Genomic DNA, 16,588 nt, shown 5'->3' on the forward strand with positions numbered 1-16,588 from the left:
CCCCCTGAGAACCCTGCTCCCTGAGGCCAGAAGCACCCTGAGTGGGGATCCCAGCTTCTCCCCTAAGCCAGGGGTGGGCCGCTGCTGTCCTGGGAGCACCAGCACGGGGAGGGCTTCTCACTGCAGGCCTGCATTCTCCTGGCCAGGGCCCATTGGAAGAGAAGAAGATGCCTGAGCTCTGGTTGTGTAAGGAAAGGTACCCACCTTGTGCTCAATTCCCAACAGCCGGGGCGGGGACGGACAGAACATGCCATCCGGCTGTTTTTCCTTGTTGCTTTTCGTCCACAGTCTTTTTCCCATTCCTAACTTTGGGAGGAACTCATCACTATCAACGGCAGGCATGTGCACAGTCAGCCCTGGATTTCAACCCCAATCCTGTGGGAAAGTGCAGACCCCAATGCCTACCCTGTGGCCCCGTTTGACAGTCACATGGGGGGACCAAGGGAAAGACCAGTGCACCCAGTAGCTCTTCACTACTCCTTCTCCTTCTGTCTGCACACCGCTCTTCCCCGAATCCCCTCTCACTGCCCTCACTTTCTTATCTTTGCCCTCCTGACTCAAGTGGGCTGGTCCCTTATTGGGGTGCCATGGCTGGGTCACTTGGTTCTGACTACCCCGCAGGGATCCCGTGGGTCCCAGATGGATGGACGGACGGATAGATGGACGTAAAGTAAAGCCCCAGAGTTTGAGCCGTGGGAGGTGCGCAGCGAACACTGCCCCTCCCCTGTCCCCTTGGGGGAGTGCGGTGGGTGGACGGACCACTGTGACCCTGAGCCCTCGAAGCAGGCCAGACTGAAAGCGGAAGTGCCCCGGGGTACGCAGCGAGCCAGGCCAGAACCCCCATGGGGCGCGCCGGGGCGGGCACGGGCCGTCCCTTCCTCCCGCCGCGCCGCGCATGCTCCGTGCCCCCACCCCACCCCACCCCCGCGCCCCGTTCCCACGCCGCCGCCGCCCCGGCCCCGCCTGTGCCTCGGCCCCGCTCGTCCGCGCTGGACTGACGGACGGCCGCTCAGAACGCGCCTCCCGAGCGGCGCCCAGCTGCGAGGTCGAGACCCAGCCAGGAGCCCCGCCGCCTCCCGGGGGCGCTGCCCCGGAGGGCTTCTCGGAGGCGGCGGCCTTGGCCTCGGGCCTGCCCGGAGGCTGGGGCAGGGGGAGGAGGGAAGGACAGTCCAGAGGCCCGCGAGCCCGCTCTCGGCAGGTGGCCGAGGGACACCCTAGGAGGTGGCGAGCGCGAGCGCGGAGAGCTGCCGGCCGACCCTCGGGGCCGCCCCCTTCGCCCGCCGGGGAAGGGCAGCCCGTGTTTCCCAGTTTCTCTCCTCTGACTGCGTTTCGCCGCTGATTCTGGGGCTGGCAGGAGAGCATCCCGACGCCAAGCTGCCTGGTAAGTTTGGATTTTGCGCCTCTGCGTGAGGTCGCGGCACTCCTGCCCGGGGGCACCTGGCGAACCGTCCGCAGGCATGGGCCCTGAGGGTGCCCGGACGTGCGCCTGCGGCTCTCAGGGTTGGGGGTTTGTGCCCCTCGGTGGTGTGGAGGGTCGGCGGGGACGAGCACGCCAGGGGAAGGTACAAGAAGAGGAAGCCAGGGGCCGGACAGAAGGACCGCAAGGGCAAGAGCTGAGCTGGCCGAGCGGGAAAGTGTGCGGGGCTGCCATGCAGGGCCAGCTGTGGCAGCCCTCCCGTCCAACAGACAGCCGCGAGGCACGCCTGCGGGCCGGGCTGCGGGCACTGCAGATATATCCTCGGGGCACAAAACCGCAACGCCCTGCTCGGGGGTCCAATTTTAGTGGCAGGACACAGGCAATAAAGAGTAAACGTTTCAAATTAAGAACTACAGAGTACGTTAACCAGTGATAAGTGCCGCGGGGGAAAAATGGAGCAAGGGAAGGGAGGTGAGCGGTGGGGCTGCGAGTTTAAGTAGTGTGGTTAGAAGGCAACATTTCCGAAAAACTTGAAGGAGGTGAGAGAGCATTCTGGGCAGAGGGGACAGCCCGTGCAAAGGCAGGAGTGGCCTGGTGCGTGGCCGGAGCAGGGAGAGAAGAGGGCAAGGTCAGGAGATGGGCACCCCAGGAAGGGCTGGCAGCAGGTGGCCTCTTTCTGTCCGGGTCAGCCTCTGCCCCGGGAAGGGCAGGGCCTGGAGACACGGGTTGCAGAGTTGCTCCTCAGGGGGCTTTGCTTGGCCGGGCAGCAGGGATGGCCCTGGGCTGACCTGGGGCAGCACCCAGGCTGGATCTCTGCTCCGGGCTGAGGTTGGGCTCCCCACGGCCTGGGGCCTCCGGCCTTTCCACCAGGTGGGTGGCAGGTGACACAGGTCTCAGGGAATGCTGCGTGGGGCCGAGAGGAGGCAGTTGGGGTCTTGAGTTACCAAACACCAGAGGAAGTTGCAGCCGGAAGGAAGAAGCCCAACCCTAGTGGCCCTGCTTATCCCTCCTCGCGGACGAGAAAGCCCCAATTCCTGATCCGGCCTAAGTGGGGTTGATGAATGCCTTTCCTGTTGTTTGTTTGTTTGTTTGTTTTCTGTTTTCTTTTTCTGGGGAAATAGCCCCATCTTGTGGTCTTCCAAAGACATCAACGCTGAAGCCCACTGGCTTCTTCTCCCTCTGGGGGCCACATCGTTTCAGGCTCTCCCCGTCCCGCCGCCTGCTCCGCGTATACTCGGCTTTGCTTCGGCTGGGCTCAGCGAGCGGCCTGGGGGTCTGCTCCCCTCCGTGGGGCGGACCGGTGTGGGAGGGGCACCCAGTTACCCTGGCTCCTCGGGCCTTCCCAGCTTCTTGCCCCAAGTGCTGCTATCTGAGGGACCCTCACCTGCGTGCCCGGTGTCCTACTTCAGGGAGATCTGAGCGTCGGGGTCTAGAATCATCCTGCAGCGTCTCCTCCGCTCTGGAGGCCCACCGACGTCAAAGGGTCTCAGGAGAAGCCACTCTCCAGATCCGCAAGCTCCTTCCATGTCCTTCCTTCCATTCCTGCTTGGGAGTGTCTCCCCGTTACCACCCGGGGGTGATGGGGCATTAGGGTCTGTGAGGACAGGGCTTGTCGTGTCTCTTTCCAGGATTTGAAATTATGCTGCCTTTGGGGCATTAGGTCTCAAGGATAGACACTGCTGTGTGCGAGCACGTCGCTGGCTGGTGCCTCCGACGCGCCTCGTGGTGCTGACCTTGAGCGCTGGTCTCCGTCTACAGGCGAACCCTGTCCGTGGCGTTTCTCTCGGCAGGCACAGCTCGTTTCTTCTCTCTTGGGGGCTTGCACTGCAGCGTGTCTTGGGGTGGGGGATTACAGAATAACGCCGCTTCTTTTCAGCTTTTCTGTATTTTTCAAAATGGATGGTGACCTGGCAGTACAGTCGTGATAGAGAAAAAACAAGCTTGTGATGTGTCTCAAAACAATTTGATGCTAGTCTGAAAACCCTTGCTATTATCAGTATTCTTCCCTCCCCACACCTTTAGCTGGTGCAGGTCCCCCTGTGACTGATGGTGTGTCCCAATGAAACATGTCTGGCCTGTGGACAAAAGGATGACCACTTGACAGCGACACTAAGTATATTTGCAACTTTGTGCAGCCATCACCACCGTCGACCTCCAAAATATTTTTATCACCCCAAAAAGAGACCCTGTCCTCATGAAGCAGTCAATACCCCCCCCACCCAATCCCAGCCCCTGGCACCCAGATCTGCTCTCTGACTCTCTGGATTTACCTAGGACTCTCTGGACATGTCATATGTTTTATAAGATTTAAAGGTTTTTTTTATAGCGAGCCACAGGACAGTGACACTCTGGAGAGATGACAGGCAGAAGGAGGGATGGCTGCCACGAGGGGTGGCGCACCTGGGTAGGGGTAGCTAGTGTCCTTGGGGTCCCTGGGCAGTGGCCAGTTTGAATGGTTTCACAGGCTCCGGTGTGTAGGAGCTGTCCCTAGTTGTCTGGTACCTGGCCACGGAGTGTGAGACCCCGATAAGGAGGGGTTGGGGCTTGGGTTTAGTGGCCCCAGAGAGAGGGGCTTTGATATGGGAGGTAGGTGGGGTGGGAAACTTCGCAAGCTTAGCAAATTGCTTGTGAAGGCCAAGGAGAAAGAGTTTCTAGTCATAACTTCAAAACTAGGTCAAGAAAGCTCTTGGGAAATATTATATTACATCATATAAATAGAATCATGCAGTATGTGGCCTTTTGTGCCTGTGTCTGGCTTTTTTCACTTAGCATCGTGACACTAGGTTCATCCACATGGTAGCGTGGATCAGCATTTCATCCCTCTTTGTGGCCAAATAGTATTCCATCGTGTGTCTAGACCATGGTTTGCTATCTACTCTTCTGTTGATGGACGTTTGGGTTGCTTCCACCTTTGGGCGATTGTGAATTGTGCTGCAGGTAATTCACATGGGTGGACATTTTTGTGCAAACACTGTTTCCGATTCTTTTGAGCATATACCCAGGAGTGGAATTGCTGGGTCAGGCAATAACTCTGTTTACTTACTGAGGGACCACTACACTATTTTCCCTTTTAATTCTGAACACTGTCAAGCAAACAGACAGGTAGAGAGAATAGTCTAACCAAGCCTGGTACCCACCTCCCAGAGTTAGCAGTGGCCTCCAGCTCCAGCTTGCCTTATTTGCTTGGGTCCCCCCCACCTCGCGCTCCCTCTCTCTCTCTCTCTCTCTCTCTCTCTCTCTCGCTCTCTCTCTCGCTCTCTCTCTTCCTCCCTCCCTCCCTCTCTTTCCTTCTGTCTTTTGTATTTGTTGAAGCACTTTAAAGTCACTTCACATGCCCTTTTCTCCCCAAATGGTGCGATGTGTCTCTTGAAAAGGACATTTTCTTCCATGACCTGGTGCCACTATCCATCCAACACATGGGCAGCAGTGGCCCCACTCTCACCCTCCACTCTCCGCAATGCCTTTGACTCCTCTTTTGTTCACGTCAGCATCTCATCAAAGACTCCCATTGCACTTGGCTGTTGGCCCCTTAAATCTCTTTTCGTCCAGAACAATCTCCCTACCCAGCCTCCTCTTTCCCCCGTGACACTGATTTGCAGAGGAGACCAGGGAACAGCCCACCTTCTGGATCGGGCGCCCCCCTTGTGGTGCCTTTAACTGGTCCCTCTGTCCCCAGGGTCCTCTGTAAACTGGATGCTGGGTCCCAAGGCTGCATTAGAATCAGGTCAAGCTTTGACAAGAGCCCCCCTGGGCATCCCCACCAAGGGGACATCCTACTTCTGTCCCACCATTAGGTTCGCTTCCTCTCTTGTGACCAGCAGTAAACGGGGAAGACATCATATGGCCGACCCTTCCCCCTCAGGCTTCACCTAATGGTTTTCGCGTCCATTCGACCTTAAGAGATTCTTTCTCTCTGATTAGTATAAACTTCTCCATCAGACACGCATTCATTTATTTATTCTGGACCAGTGTTAGCTGACGGCTCATCACAGGTGATAAGGGAATTTGGGGCGATTTAACTTGCCTCGAGGACCCCATCCCTTTGCCCTCTCTCCTGGGGCAAAAGCAGGCTGCGACGCCCGCTCCCTCCCTCCCCCGCCACTGCCTGTCTCCTCCGCTCCTCCGCCCGCGACTCCCATGTTGTGGCCGCCAGTTGGGTGGACATATCCTTGGAGCAAACTTTCTTTTGCCCCACTGTCTTCTGGCATTGAGGGCTGATGTGGAGAAATCTGGTTCTGTCCACTTGGTTGGTGATACGCTCTTCCTGCCTTAGCGTGAGCCCCGGGAAGCCTCACCTTCTGCCCCTCCCACCCCCCACCCGGCTCCAATTTTCAGCACCATGACCGCCCAGCTAGGGCCCATCTCAGGGCCGGGTATGGGCCATGCCATTGGCCAGCTACTCTCTTTATTCACCCCCAGCCCGCAGCTCTCGGCCTGAACGCTACCCCTCCCCCAGCGATGGGGGGCCCTCCCTCTTGCATCCCACTAGCTTGGTCTTTCTCTTTCCTTGAGAGCAAGTCTGTTTGCAGGTGAAGGAGGTATGCGTGTTTGGAGTTTTTCTTGTTGTTGTTTTTTTTAATTTAATTTAATTTAATTTTTTTATACAGCAGGTTCTTATTAGTTCTCTATTTTATACATAGTAGTGTATATATCTCAATCCCAAACTCCCAATTCATCCCACCACCATCACCCTCCCCCTGGAGTTTTTCTTTAAGAACCCCGACCTCAGGGGGCAAGGGGGTGGCAGTGGGGCTTCCAGGGATGGCTAGAAAGTCAGGATTGGGGCGCTGGCCACGTGGGAGGAGGGCTGAGAGAGGAAGGAAATGAGAAAAAGGAAAGAAGAAACACACTCCCTTGAAAGCCTGGCTAGGCAGGCCCAGCACGAGGAGACGAATCCTTGTCTGGTGAAGAGAGGGGACAGAAGCTTAGTTTGAGAAAGTGTTATGGGTTGAATTGTGTCCCCCCCCCAAAAGATATGCTGAAGTCCTATCCCCCAGCAGCTCTGATTGGGACCCTATCTGGACGAGGTCACACTCAGCTCATGGGCTCAGCTCACACCTGGCTCTCTGCACATTAGCGTCTCTGCACCCCTGCAATGGCAGCCATGCTCCTGATGGCCAGACGCAAGGTGAGTGGGGCTCCCTGACTGTGGGCGGCATCTCCCCCAGCAGCCTCTCTCCGCCGCTTCCTCCTGTCCCATCCTCACAGCTGTTGCCGAGCTCTCCAGGGCCCCACCCCCACCCCATGTTTAGTTGCTGCCAGCTCATCCTGGGGCCCACGGAGATGAATTCCCCTGAAGCCACAGCAATGGGTTGTTTTAGGTGCCAGTATCTTTTGAGGACGTGTCTGTGTACTTCACCAAGACAGAATGGAAGCTTCTGGATCTCAGACAAAGGACGCTCTACAAGCGAGTGATGCTGGAGAACTACCACCACTTGGTGTCACTGGGTAAGGACCTCACACACAGCCAGGCTCCCACCCTGTGTCTGAACTGTTTATTTCTGAGCTTCTTTGCTTGTTGGTTACTGTGAGTCCAAGAATACATGCATTTCCCCATCAGGTCAGTAATCCATTGACGCCCAACTTTTACCTCAATAGCGCAGTGTTTAGCTAAATGGTTTGGGCTTGTAGGTGTTTTAGGTAAATGCGTGGGCCCCCGTCAAACTTATTTTGATATAAAATCATGAGTTAACTAAATCTCTTCTACCCAAAAGATAGATGCAAATTAGCCTTGAATATTTATATACATTAATGTATACTTATTTCATTTTTACCAAGGTTGCCTTTACATTCGTTTCATGTTCTAGGGTTTACAAGCATCTGTTCCTTGCATCAAGCCACAGAGAGCCCAGGACATAGAGGCCCAGGACTTGGAGAAATCGGGAAAGAGCTGGGGCATGCTCCCCCACTGTGCCCCTGCCTTTGGGGTTGCAGGGGATCCTTTTGTTCTGTTTCTTCTTTTAGACTCTACAGATTCCACCTCAGTCATCTAACCCCACAGAGGGAGACTAGCTTCTTCCCCTTGGTTGTTTTTGACCCTTATCAGGCAGATCTGGGGTTCCCCAGGGAAGTTGTGGATTCCTCAGTGGAGTCTGGCATAAGGAACAGAGACATCTGCTCTGTTTGATGGTGAAACAGGGGGCTTTGGCTTTCGGGGCACAGGCAGCCCTTCAGCTCTGTCTGCTTCTTGATACTCCCTGGGGCCTTGCTCCAACCCTCTGTTTGTCCTTCAGGGTCTCCACACTGATTCCCCATTTCTCACAAGCCAGCCCGTCCTGCAGGCCAAATAATAACATCATTATCCTCTTGGGCTGAATCACCACCTACTTAAGATTCACCGTGCATGCCTGGCCCCTGTACACTCAGAGCACCTTGCTTCCTTAGAGGGACTCTGCCGTTTCTCTGGACCTTCCCAGTGGCACTTTCTAGAAAGTTCTTCATTCTCTGTTCCTGAAGATACTAATGCTGGACTGAGTCCAGGAGTGACTAACCTGCTTCCTTTTCATGGACAGGGTTTTCATCCTCCAAGCCTCACCTGGTCTCCCGGCTAGAGCGAGGAGAGGGGCCCTGGGTAGCAGACGTCCACAGGATGGGGACCACCACAGGGATGCAGGCAGGTGAGTGAGGGGCACTTTGTCGGCTTGCCTAAGCCATTGGCAAAGAGCAGCGGCTGATGGAGGGTGGCATGGCCACTTTGGGTGGGACCTTCTCTTTCGTGGCAGATTGAAATCTGTCATGGAGTGCCCTGTCTCACACCAGCTCTGATATTTCTAGCTTGTTGCCGTCTCCTCCCCTCTTGCCCTCCTGTCTGCTGACGGTTATCTTGCTTCTTCTCCCTCGTCCTCAACTCCTGATTCAGCTCTTCTCAGCCTTGGAGTAAGGGTGAGGGTGAAGAACAAACCTAAATAGAGACCCAGGGAGGGGGTGACACTAGTTGGTGCTCTCTGTCTTTACAGGTGACAGGATGAAGAGCAAACCGATAACTTCAAAGCAGAAAAATTGTCCAGAAGAACTCACAGGGGCTGACCTTCAGGGTGGCAACAAGGGCCAGGTAGCCGGGCGGTCAGAGGAAACACTTGAGCACAGACGGAAACATGCTTATTGCCCACAGACAGGTTTCAGCAGGGGTGACCCTCCCAGGGAGAAAGACCAAGGCAGCTCCCCAGGTGAGGAAAGAGAGATACAGAGAAGTAGCTGCAGAGGTAGGCAGGATTTGGTTCTAAGGCAGCAGGGTTCCAAAGGCGCAGAGAAACAGTTCCTGTGTCAGCAGTGTGGGAAATCCTTCAGCCGGAGCTCCAACCTCATCAAGCACCGGATCATCCACAGTGGCGAGAAGCCCTATGAGTGTGGCGAGTGCGGGAAACTCTTCCGGCGCAGCTTCGCGCTCCTGGAGCACCAGCGCATCCACAGCGGTGAGAAGCCCTATGCGTGCGGCGAGTGCGGGAAGACTTTCACGCGCAGCTCCAACCTCATCAAGCACCAGATCATCCACAGTGGTGAGAAGCCCTACGAGTGCGGCGAGTGCGGGAAACTCTTCCGGCGCAGCTTCGCGCTCCTTGAGCACCAGCGCATCCACAGTGGCGAGCGGCCCTACACGTGCAGCGTGTGCAGCAAGGCCTTCAGCAGGAGCTCCAACCTCATTGAGCACCAGCGCACACACAGCGGCGAGAAGCCCTACACGTGCAGCCAGTGCCCGAAAGCCTTCAAGGGCATCTCCCAGCTCATTCACCACCAGCGCATCCACAGTGGGGAGAAGCCATTCGAGTGCAAGGAGTGTGGGAAGGCCTTCCGGGGGCGCTCGGGCCTCAGCCAGCACCGGCGGGTGCACAGCGGTGAGAAGCCCTATGAGTGCAGTGAGTGCGGGAAGACCTTCAGCCGGCGATCCAACCTCTTCAAGCACCAGGTGGTGCACAGCGAGGAGAGACCCTACAAGTGTCAAGACTGCAGGAGGGCATTCCGCAGCGGCTCCGTCCTCCTGGAGCACCGGCGCACCCACAGCAGCCTGCGGCCCGGCGCCTGCGGCCACTGCGGCCAGGCTTCCAAAGGGAAACCGCAGCTCGGCCGGAAGCCGAAAACTCACCGCGGAAGGAAGCTCTCGGAGGGGATCAACTCAGAAAAGGTGCCGGCCTGCCTGGCCCTCTGGAGAGCCACTGCAGAGCCCTGCCCCGAGGACGAGAAACTCCGTCCAGACTCCACCCACGCCACCGCCCCCAGCGCCTTCTGATGGGGTGCACCGTGGGAGGGCTGGCTTTACAATGAGGCCCACCTTCCCCACCTCATCCCCCTCCCTTTGCTCATTGATGATGCTGCAATTGAAGCACCGAGTGCGCCGCAGGCAGACGGGCCCCTGCGCCCGTGCCGGCTCCTGTGCGGTGTGCACGGGCGTGTGTGTGCCGCCAAGGTGCACACACATTTGTATTCCACCCTGGAGCCGCTGAAAGTGCTCTTGCCCCATGTGCCTGGGGCCTGAGTGCTGTGGGTGGGAGGGAGCGGATGCCTTGAATTAGGGAGGAGTGGCCCATCTCCTCTCGTGGGGGCCTTCACTTCACCCAAAGACTTGTTAGCGTTTCCAGGTAGAAGACACGAAAAGCACTTTAATCCTTTAATAGCTTAATAGTGGGAGAGACCTGAGGGCATTCAAAATTTGTGGGCTCCACAGCGAGGCTGTGGCTGGACTGTGACATCACCTAAAATTCATCGAGAAATGGTCTGAAAAAGGACTCAGGCAACTGCACGTGCCCGCGTCGGCAGCCCCTGAAGAGTGGCATCTCCTCGGCGGGAAGGCACAGGACACCCTGCTTCTGGGAGGAGCAGCACCAGACCCCATCTTCTGGGAGCTCGGGGGATTCCGCCGGATGGCTGGCCTGGGCCCTGCGGAGAAGATGAGTCCTGGAGACTCTCGGCTTCTCCGCCCCAAGAGAGGAGCCCTTTGGCTCTGGTCCCTCCCAGCTGCCACCAGCTGCCCTGCTGCCTTTGGTCTCCTCCCCGCACCCTGAGCCCCTGGGCTCACCCCACCTGCTGCCTTCAGACCCTGCCTGCAAAGGCCGCACTGGCCTCTCCGCCCCTTCTCCCCACCCTCAGTGCCTAAAGCTCCAAAGTTAGCTGCTCCCCCTGCAGCAGCCGTCCCTTGTGGCTGGTGCCAATCAGGAGGAAAGCGGCCGGGTCAGGAATTTGCACAGAGTGTGCCCAGTAATGGCTCTCTCTCCTCAGCTCTCTTTCACGTGACATTTCTTAAAATATTAGAGGTTCAGTTGCTTTGAATGTTTTTGCCTTCAGGGGTAATGTAAGTCAAAGATAGAGATTTTTGCCATATGGAAGTGTCAGGTAATCACTCCTTAAATAAGAACCTGTCCAACTCTCTGAGAAGGCCTCAGGCAGGAGAGAGGGGGCCGCCCCAGGCCCGACACCAGTTAGTGTGCTGGCCCCTCTTCTCACTCCCTGCCCCCGGCCTTAGCCCCGTAGGGACGGGGTGGACCCTTCAAGTGGCACTTTACTGCAGGCCGTGGGAGACTCTCCAGGAAGACCTCGTGCCGCCTGGGGGGCAGCTGCTGGCAGGTTCCATCCTGTCTGCTCACTCTGTCCCCAGAGCTGGGACCAGGAGTTCTGCCGCTTGCCATTCTCAGCCCGGCGTCCCAGTTGGCTCGCCACCTCCTTCCAGCCCCCTTCGCCTCCGCCACAGGCTGCCCGAGGGCAGGTGGGTGTGATGGAGGCCCCCCACTGGGCCTTTGAGAAGCGCGCACTTTCCCTGCCAGACAGGGGAGGGCCAGACACCATCAGGAGGGTGTGGGAAAGCCTGGAAATACAGGGCTCTTTCTGCACATGCCGCTTGGAGCTCCAACTGCTAGGACAACTCCAGAAGTGAGAGAGACAGAGAGAGAGATCGAGGAGTTTTATATAGATAGAGAAGTTTTATCTAGATATATTAAAATGACTGTACACACCTGTGACTTATGGAAAGTTCCAGAGTTGTAACTTGCTCTTGTCTCATAGCCTCCTTGTGCTCTGCATGTCACGTTGTCTTTGAGCCCAGAGCTTGGCACTTAGTAAATACTTGTGAAATGAGTGTTGCCCCCTTAGCACATTGAACTCAGGTTCTAGGCCACAGTCGGCTCCAGCCTTACCTTGCGGCAGTGGAAAGTATCTGCAACCTTGGATTTTCCGATAGAAAAAGAAGTATTAGGAGCGGTGTCTTTGGAATCCATGCTAAGGTAGCTGGGAAGCATGTGTTTCTATGAGGTGCACACAATGCTTGCTCAGGCGGCAGGGCTTCGGTAGACCAGTCCCCACGCAGGGCAGGGGACGGCGCCTGAGGCCTTGTGCTTGGGCTCCGGCCTCTTTTTTGTTCAGCCGGGGCTGCCCAGGATTGGGGCAACAATTGCTACGTGACAGGCCCCGGTAAGAGCGTAGATCCGTGCGCACTGCCGTCCATTTCCATCGCTCTAGGAAGTGAACAGCTTCGCTCTCATGGGCCAGCCAGCAACCAACTTTTAATAAAGAAGAGTTGTATCTCCCCAGCATAGCATCATCGCATTGGTTCTACTGGATAAGCTAACTCGATTTTTAACATGAGTGCCTTTTTTTCACCTTGGACCCACCCAGAGATGACTAGATACTGGGGGCGGGGGTCGTGATGTCCAGTGTTTTCAACAGAAAGTGGACTTGCCGGGAAAGATGCCAGGCACCTGCACTCCGGTCTCAGAGTGCCCTGAAAGGCTCCAAGGTCTCCAAATGCTTACCCAGATACATGACATTTATAATAGTAATGCATCTTTGGTTTGTTAATTCTCCATCTAACCTCACTCCTGATCATTAGATGTTCACTCTGATGCAGTTTTGAGTATCATTTTCTTTTAGATGTGGTTATCAATCAGATGTGCAACAGAAACTGAACGGGTGTCGTGTGGAATCAGCCAGAGAGTGTCTGGAGAGGATGCTTACATTTTTCCCTCTACAGTGCCTTGAAATCTGGCTCCCACCAGGCAGGGTGGGGGACTGCGATGGTGGCCCGCACTTGCTTTCTGACGACGACTGGAGTATAAAAGCTGAGACTCTTGGGGGATGTCCTGTCTGCTTTCCAGGCCCCCACCACCACCACCACAGCGTCCCTTCACACTTCTGGACTGGGCTTCCGCTCCAGAGATGAACTTGCAAGACGCTGGACCAGCCCATAGCACATCATTTGCCCTTTGAAACTTTGGACACTTTTCAAGAGCTGTTTAAGTTCCGTGGCAGTATCTTCACGTAACTGGTAAACTGTCCCAACTGAATTCATTTACTTTGGGTGCAGACAAATAAGGAAGGTCTGGGTGTTGGCCTTGAACGGCACCCTCTGGTGGAGACGGCATCTACTGCGGTTTGAAGTAACGGCTAGCAGTTGGGTGAAAGGTCTCAGGAAAGGCCGCTGACCTAGACGTGGGGGGAAGCCGAGAGAGCGTGTCTGGGCGCCCCTTGGCCCCTGCAAAGGGAAGGCGGGAACCCTTGAAGTGGAGCTGCACGGGGACCAAGGGCAGCCACCCTGAAACAGCATGGATGGTGTCTTAGAGCCTTTGCTTAGATTGCCTGCAAGACTTGCTCTGCTTTGTGAAGCTGCCAGGACCCCGCCTCTTCAGTCCCTTCCTCAGCGGTGGGACACAGTGGCTTTCAGTTGGGGCTGCTAAGTCTACGCCTGGTTAGGTAACGAGGGGTGACACGCCGTCTCTGGAGGTCAGGGTAGGACTAAGTAGCAGGCGAACTCCCAGGACAGGAAGCAGAGGTCGAGGGGCTTCCAGTGGGTAAAGCACAGGGAGCGTGTGGTGCTTTCAGGAACCCTAGAAGGGCGGAGGGCTTTCTGTAGGGCAGTCATAGGGTAAAAGGTCATTAGAACCAGAGGGCAGAGAGCCAGGGATGCCAGGTGAAGAAGTTTGGTCTCTAGCTGGTTCCTGAGGAGGAGGAATTTTTTTTAAAACATGAAAGAATTATTCTAAGATCAAGGAGGAGAAAAGTTGACGCAGATGGTAACTGCTGGAGTGTGTGAATTTACACATGGATGACCACCAAGTATAGACAGTAGAGTCATCTAGACAGTTCTGACGCTCATTGGGTGTTCACCTATGGGAATGAATGGCAGCAGCCCACCACTCATGATGCTTTGACATGAGCAGCCTCAAGTAGCACTTTGGGGAACTCTCACTTGCCCTGGGAGTTATGACAAATATCTGGAAAACTTAGATGGTTTTCTCTTATGCTAGCCTCAGTGTGTGCATGACTTCACAACACAGGGGCCCTCCAGGATTTGAAGGTTGCTGATTCTTCATCTTTCTTGACAGCCTTATAGACGTATAATTGGTGTACAAGAAACTGCACATATTTAAATTGTACAATTGGATGAGTTTTGACGGCTTTCCACCTGTAAAACCATCACAGCAATGAAGACAGTAAACATAGGCCCATCACCCTGCAAAGTTGCCTTGTCCCCCGGGTGCTCCCTCCTTCCTGCCCCTTCCTCCCCCCCACCCCATCCCCACAACCACTGCCATTTCTATCAGTACACATTAGTTTGCCTTTTCTAGAATTCTGTGTAAATGGAATCATGCAGTATGCACTCTTGTTGCCTGGCCTCTTAGTATAATGATTTTGAAGTTCATCCAGGTTGTTGTGTGTATATCAATCCTTCGTTTTTTATTGCTGAGTACTATTCCATTGTGTGGATGGACCACAATGCCTGTTGATGGACATTTGGGTTGTTTCCAGGTTTTGGCCTTCACAAATAAAGCTGCTGTGAACATTTGTGTGCAAGTTTTTGTGTGGACAGATGTTTTCCTTTCTCTTGGGTGTGTAGCTACGAGTGGAATTGCTGGGTCACGTGGTAACTCTATGTTCAACTGTTTTCCAAAGCAGTGGCATCACGCTACCTTCGCACCAGCAGCGTATGAGGGTCCAATTTTCCATGTCGTCCCCAACACTTGTTTTTGTCCGTCTTTTTGATTCTAGGCCTCCTGGTGGGCGTGAAGTGGTATCACGTTGTGGTTTTGATTTGCATTTGCCTGATGACTAATGATGTTGGGCACCTTTTAGTGACCTTGTCAGCCACACTCATATCTTCCTGGGCGATGTGTCTGTTCAAATCTTTCGCCTCCTCCTCTGTGTCTGTGTCTCCTCTCCTGTCTCCTGTAAGGATATCTGTCATTGGATTTGGGACCCACCCAGCTAATCCAGGAGGACCTCATCTCAAGATTTGTCATATATCTGCAGAGACCCTTTCTCCAAATAAGGTCACATTCACGGAGTCCAGGGATTAGGACATGGAGGCCCCCATTTAGAGACAGGAACATTCTGAAGCCCAGGGAGCTGGGGGAGGGATGGGGGCAGTGCGCAGGGGCAGCGTGTAGGGTCAGAGGCCATGACGAGAAGAGGACATGCCAAGCATCTAGGCCAGGGTTCCAAGTAGCAGGAGCTGTATCATAGCTGACGCTCACTGCCCAGCTGCTGTGTGCCCAGCCCTGGGTGCGACCCATCCTCCTGGCACCACTGTACTGTTCCCATTTTACAGAGGAGGAAACTGAGGTTGACCTGTGAGGTAATTCTTCCGATCACAGAGTTGGGGAACAGGGTGGGTAGGGGCAGGGCCCAGCACCCAGGCTCTCCCACGGCAAAATCTGCTCACATCACCAAGAGCCAAGGCTCCCTCCCGACTGCTGGGTCCCTCTCATCACCACCGTGCGGCCCGGGCCAGGGTAGGCACATGTGAGGGGAAAGGTTGATTCCTTGCTTTTTCTCCTCTTTCTCCACGAGCAGGATTTCCAGGTTCTCTACCTGACGTGCCCTGGCGGGCAGGTGAGATGCTCCATGTGCCGGGGTCGGGGACTGAGCCAGCAGAGAGGCTTCGAGCTGTCAGCAGGAGAACCGGTCACAGAGTCTGTGCTCGGCCTCACCCCTGATCTCCAAGCTTCCAGCTTTCCAGCCTCCTCCTGCCTCCTTCCGCCTGGCCCGCTGGCCCGTCCTCCCCAGCCGCCGTCACCAGCCATCCTTCTGCGGGGTTGGGCCTCGGGGGCCGCCCGGTCCTTGTGCCTGCACTCCCCGCGGGCTCTTCGTCACGTGGTCTCCAGCCTGGAGCAGCTAAACAACCAGCCGCGCCCTGCCCCTCACCCCGCCCCACACCTCTGCCGACACGGATGGGGTCCACTGACCACTTTGCGTGACAGCCTCGCGCTAGGCCTTTCTGGAGACGCCCCATCCCGTCCCGGGAAGGCTTACTGCAGGCTTGCCGAGAGCACTCCTTTCCCCAGAGCCCCAGTTGTGCTAAGCTTGGTGACCGGGAGAAGCGACAATCCACCGTGGGCCTTTGAGAGGCCACGCGCCGAGTGTGCTCAGGACGCCGAGCCCTTCATCAAGCAGGGAGCCGCCCTCGTGAGGGAGAGGCCACGCACCTCATCAGACTTCCGAGTGTGTCCGGAGAGGCAGGTCCGGTGGGGCAGCACCTGAGGATCCACAGGGCAGCCGAGGGGGGACGTTGTGCAGCCTTCAGCCGGAGCTCCCCCGCCACCGGCCCAACGAGTCCACAGGCTGGAGGCCTCCGAGGGCCTGAGGGCCGGCGCGGGGCTGCAGGAGCCCTGCAGGCCAAGACTGGCAGTGGAGAGACTGGCAAAGCTGCAGCCGAGCTGCTGGAAGGAAACCTTTCTCACCTCCCTTTCTTTAGAGCACTTAGGTGAGCCACCTCCCCCTTCGTGAATCAGGGAGATGATTTACATACATCACAAATGGCCATTTGAGATGTATGTACATGTTTGTGAACCTAAATAAGCCTCCTGCCGGCCTTACAGGCCAGGAAGGCTCTTCTTCAGAGCCCCGGAACCATCTCCTTGAAATGCAAACGTTCAGGAAGGTACCCTAGCTACCCGCCAGGCCAAGAGAAAGCTGTCATTGTCCTGAGGATAAAGGCGATTCACCAGCACAGAGGGCCACCCTGATTACCAGGAGAACTTGCCCTGAACTAGGACGGGCGATCTTGGGAAGTACCGCCTGGCTGGATAAAAGGCTGAGGTTTCCTTCTGGCCTTGCGATCTCATGAGCAGCGGTCTGACATGGGCATGGCAGGCAGTTGGCTTTAATGCTTATTCAGTAGTGAAGCTGTTTGCTTTCTTTTCCGCTTTCGTGGAGAGGACTCTGTGTGGGCAGGGTCCACGGGGAGGGGGC

At 55.9% G+C, this 16,588-nt stretch overlaps 1 protein-coding gene across 6 annotated transcripts; it reads left to right on the forward strand.

The window, feature by feature from the left end:
- The first annotated feature begins 959 nt into the window (after positions 1-959).
- On the forward strand, positions 960-14,191 carry ZFP92 (ZFP92 zinc finger protein). Of its 6 annotated transcripts, XR_014258657.1 has the most exons (6): positions 960-1,381; positions 6,415-6,545; positions 6,739-6,865; positions 7,930-8,034; positions 8,374-11,111; positions 12,272-14,191. XR_014258657.1 is itself a non-coding variant. In XM_082445897.1 (5 exons), exons 2-5 carry the CDS (start codon positions 6,513-6,515, stop codon positions 9,639-9,641), a joined length of 1,533 nt encoding a protein of 510 aa, XP_082302023.1. In that variant the 5' UTR covers positions 960-1,381; positions 6,391-6,512; the 3' UTR covers positions 9,642-14,191. The 6 variants fall into 6 exon arrangements, 5 of the variants coding, with proteins under 5 accessions (XP_082302023.1, XP_082302021.1, XP_082302022.1 ...); XM_082445897.1 differs by having other exon boundaries at positions 6,391-6,545; positions 8,374-14,191; XM_082445895.1 differs by having other exon boundaries at positions 8,374-14,191.
- The last annotated feature ends 2,397 nt before the right edge of the window (positions 14,192-16,588 follow it).

The sequence above is a fragment of the Balaenoptera physalus genome (genome assembly GCF_965194825.1).
Source record: "Balaenoptera physalus genome assembly, chromosome: X".
Taxonomy (NCBI): domain Eukaryota; kingdom Metazoa; phylum Chordata; class Mammalia; order Artiodactyla; family Balaenopteridae; genus Balaenoptera; species Balaenoptera physalus.